This window comes from Nicotiana tomentosiformis, chromosome 12 (genome assembly GCF_000390325.3).
Source record: "Nicotiana tomentosiformis chromosome 12, ASM39032v3, whole genome shotgun sequence".
Lineage (NCBI taxonomy): Eukaryota > Viridiplantae > Streptophyta > Magnoliopsida > Solanales > Solanaceae > Nicotiana > Nicotiana tomentosiformis.
Genome location: NC_090823.1, coordinates 84,085,213 through 84,096,062, shown reverse-complemented (window position 1 = coordinate 84,096,062; position 10,850 = coordinate 84,085,213). Strand labels below are relative to the sequence as shown.

The window sequence follows — 10,850 nt, the reverse complement described above, 5'->3', positions numbered from 1 at the left end:
AACGAGTTTTTATATATATATATTTTAAATAATTAATTATTATGTTTAATAGTACGTATTTTTATATACTATTTACACATATAAATTTTATTTCATCATCATCTCATCTCGTTAGAAACTTTAAGGTGAAATTATTCTATCATTCTGCAATTTATCAGAAATTATATCAAGAGTAATTTCTAAATAGAAAGAAATAGACTATCATTGATTGAAATTTTGTTCATATATTAAATTTATGTTAGGAGAAGGGGCAACCTCGTTATGAACTAAAGTAAAGGGAAGCAAAAATATGCGGGAATCTGAACCGCGTATGAATATGACGATGAAGTAATTGATATATTAGAGACTATTTATATATGTTGCAAATCAAAACTTTACCTAGGATAACATGTTGTCTTTATATCAGACAAATGAAAGTACGGTTAAAATAAAAGTTGTGAAATCAAATACATCTCAGAAAGATCTGTGGAGACCTAATGTGTTTTTATATATTGTACTATTTTTCAGTCGCGAAATTAAGGGTAAACCCCACTTCTTAGGAGCTAAATGCTGTAATTTTGTACTGTGTATTTTCTAACCAACAAACTTATAGGACCAGTACCACCCCAAAGTTAAGATAGAAGAGACTTTAGTATATCGTCACAAGTTTAAAATATTTCGTGAAACTAATAAAATTAAACCTAATAGTAGTACCTATTAAACAAACATCTAAAAGAGAAAAAAATAAAATAAAAATGGTCTAGTGAACTTTCTTCACTCCAAAAATTATTTAATCTAATTGGGCAGATAATGATATTATTCTCTCTGTTTCAAATTTATGTGTCTGTTCGAATTTCAAGGGTCAAATAAATTATTTTTTGATCATAAAATTTTTCGTATGACTTTTAAATATGTTAGATAATTAATTATTATAATTTAAATTATTTTTATATACTTGCTAAATATATTAATTTTATTTTTAAAAAATTACGTTTAAAGAAGTTTAATACTCTAAATTGAAACAATTGACGAAATGAGTAATATTCGCTACCGAAACATATTAGTCCCAATGAGGAGCTGATATATAGTACGTGTATAATCCTTCCGTTTCAATTTATGTGAATCCATTTGTTTGGACATAAAATTTAAGAAATAAGAAAAGACTTTTGAACTTATAGTATAAAATGAGACACATATATTTTGTGTAGGTATAAATTATTACATAAATATAAATTATTTCCAAATAGAAAAAGTGATCATTCTATTTTACACAGATTAAAAAAAAAATAGACAATTATCGAAAAAAAAAAACTTATCTAGACAACTACTGCAAACGTGTCAAAACCTCAGCAATCCTACATCTCACGAGTCTCCACGCGTCGAGTTACATTATGTTCGTGGCATCACTTGGCTTTCCATCCAACTCCTATATAAACCCTTACAAATTCGACTTCTTCTCTCATCTTGTAATAATTACAACCAAAAGTACGCTACTAAGACAATCTTATCTTATCTTATCAGGTACACAAAGTTATATCATCGAAAAGTATAGGACTATCTGTATTAGGTAAAATATGTTATGGCATGTGATTATCTAAGAACGGGACACGTAGAACCTAAGTTAGGAGGATAAAAAACTCGACGCAGTTATCCCGTGTGTCACCAAAAAAGATAACGTTCATGAAGGCATTGAATACTCTGTATCCGGTAGTAATCAATGAGGAATATTCCACAGCATTAAAAGCAATGGCTCGTTACAAAAAATTTGGCATTTATATTCACCGTTACGTTTTCATCAATGCTCCTCATAATTGACATTAAAGAAGGACACGACCCTAGTACCTTCTTTATAACTATAAATAATAAGCTCAATGATCATTGTAAGGGACATGAATTTTCTGGCTAACTTATACTACATTTTATACATAATTTTAATACAATTTTGCTTTCTCGCTCTTTGATCTCATTATTATCGTGCCCGAAAATCATGTTTTCGGACTCGTCATGTCACGACCCAAAATCCACTAGTCGTGATGGCACCTAACCCAACCCGCTAGGTAAGCCAACTAATAACTATCCAATTCCACTAATATTAATAAGACAATTAAACAAAAGGTATTATCTAAATCTTATACATTCCCCAAGGACTGGTAGTACAAATCATGAGTTTCTAAGAATATAATTTACAAAACTGATATGAAGTAAATACAACTTCTTTTTGAAAAGTATATAAACAGAGTTTTTATAAATCTAAGGCTACCATGAACAAGGGGCGGCTACAATAGGAACGCAGGTACATCTTTAAATCCAGCAACCATCGAGCACAACAACAACAACAGCCAACATCTGCACGCAATGTGCAGAAGTGTAGTATCAGTACAACCGACCTCATGTACTGAGTAAGTAACAAACCTAAACTTAGGTTGAAAGCAGTGACGAGCTAGAACATAGGTCGGGTCTAACACCAATAACCAATAGCAGTTCATAACAACGTAAAGCATATAAATAAGAAAGTAACTCAGAGATAAAAATGCTCAGCTTTTTCACAGTTTTTCGAAAATAGTTTTACTTTTCAAGAATATCAGTGAAAACTCAAATCCTTTACCGAAATCGTCGTAAAATATGAGATAGTTTGAAAACTGTAAATTTTTCCAAAATTCATTTCCACAATAAATTAAATGTTTCGTTTTCTTTCCAGATAACAAGTGTGAAATACTTCTTTATGCCCACATATCAATGTGTGTAAAAGGTCATGAATGACGTTATACCATACATCATGAGAAAAAATGTATCTCTATGCCTGTATGTCATGTGTGCATGCCAATGTCATGTATCTCAAAGATGAATCATGTACTCACACTCTCAGAGTACTCAATCTCACTGTCTCACACTTTCCACTCATCATGCTCAACCACTCGGTACTGTATATGGCCCATACGGCCCATGAAAATCCATCCCGGAACATATACAACACTGACTATAAGTCATTCAGTACCGAGGGAGTAGTAAGTATAAACTCCCTCCGTTTCAATTTATGTGAATCAATTTGATTCGGTACGGAGTTTAAGAAAAAAGAAAAGACTTTTGAATTTGTGGGATAAAATAAGTCACATATATTTTATATAAATATAAATCATTACATAAAGGTAAATTATTTTCAAATAGAAAAAGTAATTATTTTTTTTTACACGGATTAAAAAGTAATAGACAACTACTACTACAAAAAAAATATGCTTATCTAGACAACTATTGCAAACGTGTCAAAACCTCAGCAATCCTACATCTCACGAGTCTCCACGCGTAGAGTTACATTATGTTCGTGGCATCACTTGGTTCTCCATCCAACTCCTATATAAACCCTTACAAATTCGACTTCTTCTCTCATCTTGTAACAACAACAACAACCAAATTACGCTACTAAGACAATCTTATCTAATTATCAGAGAGAAGAAAGGAAGAAAATGCAGACAGCAAAGGACGGAGCAGCCTCAGCAAAGGCTGGTATGGAGAAGACCAAAGCCACTGTTCAAGAAAAGGTTCCCTATACTTTCTTTATTTTGATTCTGCCATTATTCAGGTTCATTTATTAGTTATAGTAAAAGAATTCCAGTATTTTTGACACAACATAATATAATATATATACATATATATAAAAAACAATTATTGAAATATTCACTATTCATTTCAATTTATGCTTCTAGTTTTTTCTGGTCTATTAAGAAAAATATGGCTGCACTTTCTCTTTCAGGGAATTTTTAAATTTCAATATTCTTGTTTTAGACATGATATGATATTTCTTGGATCATATGTTTAAAATGTATTTTTCCTTTTTTGGTATGTTATATTTACAAACGACATCACACTTTTTGTGTCTTTATGTATGTTAATATTGAACTTGGGGCCTAGCTATAGTTTGTGACTATTCAAATTAAAACACATAATATGAAGTAGCTATACGGAGTATTAAGTTTTCAACTTAAAGAAAACTTTAAAAGTTGAATTATTGAATTTAAGTATTTTAAGTTTTTTTTTTGATTTTTCACTTGGTGTTCGGTACCCATAATGTGGCCGGATTAAATCCGGAAGTCCCACATTAGGGTAAATGGGTAAAGCCAAAGGCGATTTCATACCTAGAGTCTCGAACCCGATCCCGATTTTTCTGGTTAAGGATGAAGAAGTACTTATCACTCCACGAGTGAACTTAAGTTTTGAATCATATCTAATGTAGAAACTTTTTGTTTCTTAAAAATGAGCAGGCGGAGAGGATGACAACTAGGGATCCACTGAAGAAAGAAATGGCGACGGACAAGAAAGAGGACAGGAAAGCAGCAGCAGAGCTGGAAAAGAGAGAGGCCAAAGAACACACTGCAGCTGCAGGACATGGAGTTCAACATCCCCATGTTGGTGGAGGAACTGGAACTGGCTCTACCTTTTAGAAAAATGAAGCTCTGGGTTTTACCCTAACTTTCATTAATGTATTTGGGCTTCTTTTTTTTTTCTTTTCTTTTTTTTGTGTATGATCAGAGGGGTTGCGATACCACTTGTATGTGGATGTTGGTGTTGGCTTTTATGATCGATGACACCAAATTATATAAATAAAGTGACCTTGTGTCTTCGTCTATATTTTGTCTATTAATTCTTTCCTTCTGACTTTTGCCCTATCCTCCTATAAACCTACGAGATGGGGTTAAGCGTATAAGCGTAAGAATTTACGTGCATCTGGTAACACACACACACACGTGTATGTATATGTGTGTATATACATATATTAGGTGTGCACGATGGGTGACGGATAAATTATTTTTACTCGAAGCAAACTCGCCCAGTAATCAATATATGTGAATTCCCAACTGAGCATTTAATTTGGTTCTGAACACCGGGGACTAGATCTTATTAAACAAGTTAAACGTGGCCCTTTTGGTTGAAAACAAATCACCGATTGGAACTTTAATGAGTTTCATTTGAACTCCTATTTAATATTAGGGTGAGTTATTGAGACGTCAATACCCTACTCAAGCTTTTAGTATAATTGACGAAACATTTTTAGAAAGGCATACATTATTATGAAAAATTATCATATATGGAATGGGTAGTATGAATTGAATATGGAATAAATTGAGAATAGATGATGTGAAAAAAATATTCGATACATAACTATTCGACACGTTAGTACACAAATTCATTTTATCTAAAATATCTTATCCAACCACAGAAAAAAGCCTATTTTGCTAACATTATGATGTAACCGACACTTGTCTTAACAGATGTTAAAAGCAGAATGAAGATCGATGATGCAAGATGCAGCATTAAGACATGTGTCATACAGTTAACCTTAGACCAGCGTATTTAAACTGCCCTACATAACGTCCTTTCCATAAATTGAACACAAATAACTGTCTTCGAACATTTGCAGAATTTTTATTTTTAAGAATTGCAAAGAAGGAAATTTAAGAGTAAAAGAGAGTGAAAATGCAGTCCGTGAAGGAAAAAGCTTCTAACGTGGCCGCTTCGGCAAAATCTGGCGTGGAAAAGACCAAAGCTGTTGTCCAAGAGAAGGTTTTTTATTCTTCTTTCCCCTTTCATTTCCATTAACGTCACAAAGCGTAAAATTGTACGTAATTTTTCTTGCAAAACATATTCATATTCTTAGGTTTGCAGTGATACTTTGGTATAATAACATTCAATAAAGTGAGTGAAAAATTAGGGGAGACTGGTGTTTAGATCTTAGTAAAAACAAAAACATTAGATAATTTGCCTAAATGTTGAATAATAGGGTTACATGGTACCTAGCTACCTGCATTAGTGAAACAGATTGTAGGTATACTCAAGAATTGTCAATGGTGCCAAAACATATCATGTTATGATTTCTGAGCAACGTGTTAATCCGAATTTAATATTTTCATGTTCTATCTGAATTCAGTATTTCTGTCGAGGAACATAACTATATATGTGAAAATCTACCAAAATTTTAATGTCAATGTTAGATTTGAACTTATAGAACGAGTGTCATGCTAAGAACCTTAAAGATCAAACATATCAAAGTTAAATTCTGAACTCGCCTCGATGTAGTAGTGTTCGTTCATCTTTGTTTAGAGTGTTACCATTTTACCGTAAGTTTTTCGTATTCAAACAGGTAGAGAGAATGACAGCCCATGATCCAACACAGAAGGAGATGGCAACAGGAAAGAAGGAAGAAAGGATCAACCAAGCAGAGATGAACAAGCAGGCAACTCACGACCGCAATACAGCTATTCACCAGGGCGGGGGCACGGGCACAGGCCGGCCACATTATTCCAACTCGACTACTGGAGCCACTGGACACTCAACTGGTTCACACCAGATGTCTGCCTTGCCAGGACACGGCACTGGGGAGCCAATGGGTCAAGTGACAGACGGGGTGGTGCAATCTCACCCCATTGGAACGGCCACTGGGACTCAAAGGGCCTCTGCTGCACATTACACCCATGTAGGTGGTGGGGTAAACCAGGGCTATGGCACTGGTGGTAACTATAGTTAGGATATGATCAGAATAAGTTGAAATGTTTGGCTTTAAGCCTTTGTTGTTTCAGGACATTTCGTTTTGGTGCTTCGTGTTTGGTGTTTGATAAAGAACTCATGTTCTATTGGTTTATTCTCTGTCTCAAGAAATACACACTGGTTAAGTTTGTTCGATGTTCTGATTGATCCAATTGGTAGTTTTGTTCTTTCTACTTTTTCTTTTTAACTAATAGTAAGTATTCTAATCATGTAGTGGTGTTATAAACGTTGATAAGCACGGGTATATTTCAAGTGGTCGTGCTGAGTACTAGTTGGTATATGATGCTGAGCACGAGTAGATTTGTGCAGAGTATGGGTATTGTGAGATGCACTGTGGTAGTGGATGTGTGGCAAGATGTGTACAACTGGTTGCCAAGCTGGATGCCAACAAGGATATTTAAGTTAGTTGTGATTAGTTAGGAAATGTAGTTAGTTGGTTAATCAAGTTGTTAGACGGTTAGGACATTATATATATATATATATATATATATATATACGCGTGTCAGTGGCAATAAATGGTGGGATTTCCATTTCTTCTTCTGCAATTACTCTCTTTTTCTTCTTCTTCTCAGAATGTTCTAGAGCTAGCATTGAAGCTCAGAACTGCAAAATAATCTTAGCATTTTAGCATGGTATCACAGCGATCGATTGCCAAATAGAAATTCGAAGTTTACGATTACAGATTAGCAGTGAAGAAATTGAGTCGAAGTTTGCTCAATTTGCTCAACTATGGCGGACAAACTTACCTACACTCATCCCCTATTCATGAACCCAGGAGATACACCTGGTACAATGCTGATTCTTGTGAAACTTACTGGATCGGATAATTATGGAATGTGGAGCAGATCAATGCGCATTGCGCTCATGGCGAAGAGGAAATTAGGGTTAGTAACTGGTACTTGTAAGCGAGAATCCTTTAATAAGGAGTTGCATGAGCAATGGGACACATGCAATGCAATAGTCCTTTCATGGATCATGACACAGTGTTAGTCGACCTCCTCAGTGGCATTGTGTATGCATCTGACTCACACGCCGTCTGGAAGGACTTGCAGGAACGATTTGACAAGGTCAATCGCATGAGGATCTTTCAAATTCACCGGCAAATTGCGACTCTGTCACAAGGTATTAATTTAGTCTCTGTGTATTTCTCCAAATTGAAGGAGTTGTGGGCTGATTATGATGCAGTGGTACCTCCACCCGGTTGTGATTGTGCTAAGTCCAAAGATTACATTGAACACGTCTACCAACAGAGGTTACTGCAGTTTCTTAGTGGTTTAGATGATTCGTACGACCAAGCTAGAAGGCAAATTTTGTTGAAAATTACTGTGCCCACACTTAATCAAGCTTATGCCATGATAGTTGAGGATGAAAGCCAACACTCTGTGGGTTTGAATATGTCTGCTGAGAAAGCAGATCCAATGGCTATGCAGATGAATTGTGGACAGGCTTATAAAGGCAAGAGGTCCTTTATAGTGTGTGAATATTGCAACATGAAGGGGCATTCAAAGGAGAATTGTTATAAACTAGTTGGATACCCTGATGATTTCAAGCAAAGGAAGAAAGGACCTTATGGAAATAGAAATGTTGCTTATGGAAATGAAAATGCTGCAGGTCAAGCTGAGTATAGAGGTCCAGCTAGATATGGAGGACAACTTGGGAATGGTAGACAACCATTTTCTGCTGTTAATATGCCTCCAGCAACATAGAAAAGCAGACACAAGTATAACACAGCCTTGAAGGGTTTTTAGAAGGAAAATTTCCTCACTTCACTGAGGAACAGTACAATCATATTCTCAACTTGTTGAACTTGGATACATGGGAAAATACTGAGGTTAACATGACACGTAATGCCATAAATTGATTTTTGCCAAGGTTAATCAATGATGAATGGATTGTTGATTTAAGAGCATCACATCATGTAGTGTCAAACAAAGATCTATTAGAACCAGGTCATTTCTCACAATCACACACATGTGACAAAGTACACTTACCTACAGGAGCTAAGGTAGATATAACACATACCGGTCAAGCTTCTCTATTTGATAACAAGAGAATTACAAATGCGCTAGTTGTCCCAGACTTTAAGTACAATTTGTTATCTGTATCAAAACTGACCAAGGAGGTGTTCAGTAGCCTTTTTTCCTCACTTCAGCATCTTTTAGGAGTTTCACAGTGGTTGGGTGAAGGGGATTGGTAGAGAAAGAGGTGGTCTTTACATCTTCAAGAAGGGACTTGGTATTAAAGAAGACACTGGACACAGAATAATGGCAATAGCCTACAAGGAGGACTGCAGCTTGTGGCACAAGAGGCTGGGTCACCCTTCCTTGTCAGCAATGAAGCATATGAAAATTGTACATAGCGATGTAGATAGTACTTCGATAAATAAGTGTTTAGTGTGTTCCTTAGCAAAACAGACTAGATTGGTGTTCCCTACTAGTAATTCAAGAGATGATTCTATATTTTTCCTTGTACACATGGACCTTTGGGACCTTATGAAATACCAACCTTTGACAAGAAGTACTACTTTTTAACTGTGGTGGATGATTATAGTAGATACACATAGATTTACTTGTTGCAGCTTAAGATTGAAGTTATAGTTAGTATTAAGTCTTTCCTTGCCATGGTTAAGACTCAGTTTGGGGTCATGGTGAAAGTGACCAGGACTGATAATGGCACAGAATTCTTCAATTTATAATGCAATTCATTGTTTCAAGATCTGGGATAGTTCATCAGAGTAGTTATGTGCATACACCCCAAAACAATGGGGCGGTAGAGAGGAATCAAGACACATTCTTAACATAGCCAGAGCATTGAGATTCCAATCTAGAATTCTAATTAAATACTGGGGTATTTGCATTCAATCTGCAGTATATTTGATGAACAGACTGAGTTCTGTTGTGATTCAAGGGAGAAGTCCCTATGAGCTTCTGTAAAAGAAGACTTCTTTAACACATCTGAGAATTATTGGATGTCTATGTTATTCAACAAATGTTGCCAAAGGAGACAAGTTTGGATAATGGGCTAGAGCTGCAGTATTGATAGGATATTCAGAGACTCAGAAGGGCTACATACTACTGGACCTTCACACACACCAGTTTTGTAAATAGAGATGTCATATTCAAAGAAACTGAATTTCCTTTTGCCAAGTCATCCATGATAGCTCAGGCCAAACACCACGACATTCATGCTCCTTTTGAGCAGAACAACTTGTTTGATGACTATTTTGCAGGTGAGGAATAGCCTAATGGCAGTGCTGATCAAGAACCTGATATTGTAGAACATGAATATGTCATTGAAGAACATGTTGAATGGTAGAATATCAGTAGTGCAGAACAAGAACTCTCACCTACTAATGAATAACAGTTACAGATACAGATCCATCCCTTGAAGAGTTGCAGGTCTAGGAGGGTGAAGTAATGACATATGATCAACCTACAATCATCAAGAAATCTGCCAGAACAAGCAAGCAACCCATTTGGATGAAGGATTATGTAGTCCAAAGTGGCAAAGCTGGCAACAAACATCCCATTTCCAATCACATGTTGTATGATAAGATTACACCAACATATCACAGGTATCTTGCCAAGTTCTCCACCTTAATTGAACCTCGGACTTTTAAGGAGGCAATCAAGGATGAAAGATAGGTAGAAGCTATAAAGCAAGAAATTAAAGCCTTGGAAGAAAACTAGACTTGGGAGGTGGTGACTATTCCTAAGGTTAAGAACGTAGTTGGTTCAAAATGGGTATACAAAATCAAATACCAGGTCAATGGTGAGGTTGAAAGGTTTAAGGCAAGGTTAGTTGCAAAGGCTACAGTCAAAGAGAAGGATTGGATTATCATGACACCTTCTCTCCTGTGGTCAAAATGGTTACAGTGAGGACAATGATTGCAATAGCAGTCTCCAAGAGCTGGAACTTATATCAAATGGATATGTATAATGCCTTCTTGCAAGGTGTTATATGAAGATGCAGAAAGATTCAGGAGATAGGGGAGAAAAAAGTTTGCAGATTGCTTAAATCCTTATATGGGCTGAAACAAGCATATGGGCTGAAACAAGCATCTAGGCAATGGAATATTAAACTAACGGATGCATTAGTGGAAGCAAGCTTCATGCAAAGAAGCTATGACTATTCACTATTTACATTAAAAAGGGGACAAGATGTGGTGATTGTTCTAGTATATGTGGATGATTTACTCAACACTGGAAGTAGTACTGAGCTGATATATGAAGCTAAAGGGGTGCTGCACCAAAAGTTCAAATTGAAAGACCTAGGAGAGCTTAGTTACTTTTTTGGCATAGAAGTTTTGAGGTCTAAGTCAAGTGTCATCTTAA

The 10,850-nt window shown here is 35.6% G+C and overlaps 3 protein-coding genes across 3 annotated transcripts; all 3 read left to right on the top strand.

Moving 5' to 3' along the window:
- Window positions 1-3,352: 3,352 nt before the first annotated feature.
- Window positions 3,353-4,600, top strand: LOC104099154 (protein LE25-like). Its single transcript, XM_009606068.4, has 2 exons — window positions 3,353-3,515; window positions 4,236-4,600. The coding sequence occupies exons 1-2, from the start codon at window positions 3,441-3,443 to the stop codon at window positions 4,413-4,415; spliced, it is 255 nt and encodes an 84-aa protein (XP_009604363.1). The 5' UTR covers window positions 3,353-3,440; the 3' UTR covers window positions 4,416-4,600.
- A 753-nt stretch (window positions 4,601-5,353) lies between these two features.
- On the top strand, window positions 5,354-6,651 carry LOC104100505 (late embryogenesis abundant protein 46-like). The gene is made up of 2 exons (XM_070191900.1): window positions 5,354-5,535; window positions 6,113-6,651. Exons 1-2 carry the CDS (start codon window positions 5,449-5,451, stop codon window positions 6,494-6,496), a joined length of 471 nt encoding a protein of 156 aa, XP_070048001.1. The 5' UTR covers window positions 5,354-5,448; the 3' UTR covers window positions 6,497-6,651.
- A 594-nt stretch (window positions 6,652-7,245) lies between these two features.
- LOC138902959 (uncharacterized) lies at window positions 7,246-9,211 on the top strand. Its single transcript, XM_070190864.1, has 4 exons — window positions 7,246-7,417; window positions 7,501-8,198; window positions 8,679-8,867; window positions 9,095-9,211. The coding sequence occupies exons 1-4, from the start codon at window positions 7,246-7,248 to the stop codon at window positions 9,209-9,211; spliced, it is 1,176 nt and encodes a 391-aa protein (XP_070046965.1).
- The last annotated feature ends 1,639 nt before the right edge of the window (window positions 9,212-10,850 follow it).

What these genes read in the sequence shown, in the direction of transcription:
- LOC104099154 (XM_009606068.4), top strand. Translation starts at nt 3,441, where the DNA reads ATGCAGACAGCAAAGGACGGAGCAGCCTCAGCAAAGGCTGGTATGGAG. An exon ending in AAGCCACTGTTCAAGAAAAG is followed by an intron (nt 3,516 to 4,235) that starts GTTCCCTATACT and finishes AAAAATGAGCAG; the next exon opens with GCGGAGAGGATGACAACTAG.
- LOC138902959 (XM_070190864.1), top strand. Translation starts at nt 7,246, where the DNA reads ATGGCGGACAAACTTACCTACACTCATCCCCTATTCATGAACCCAGGA. An exon ending in GTAGACAACCATTTTCTGCT is followed by an intron (nt 8,199 to 8,678) that starts GTTAATATGCCT and finishes AGCATCTTTTAG; the next exon opens with GAGTTTCACAGTGGTTGGGT. An exon ending in CAATGAAGCATATGAAAATT is followed by an intron (nt 8,868 to 9,094) that starts GTACATAGCGAT and finishes TACTTGTTGCAG; the next exon opens with CTTAAGATTGAAGTTATAGT.
- LOC104100505 (XM_070191900.1), top strand. Translation starts at nt 5,449, where the DNA reads ATGCAGTCCGTGAAGGAAAAAGCTTCTAACGTGGCCGCTTCGGCAAAA. An exon ending in AAGCTGTTGTCCAAGAGAAG is followed by an intron (nt 5,536 to 6,112) that starts GTTTTTTATTCT and finishes GTATTCAAACAG; the next exon opens with GTAGAGAGAATGACAGCCCA.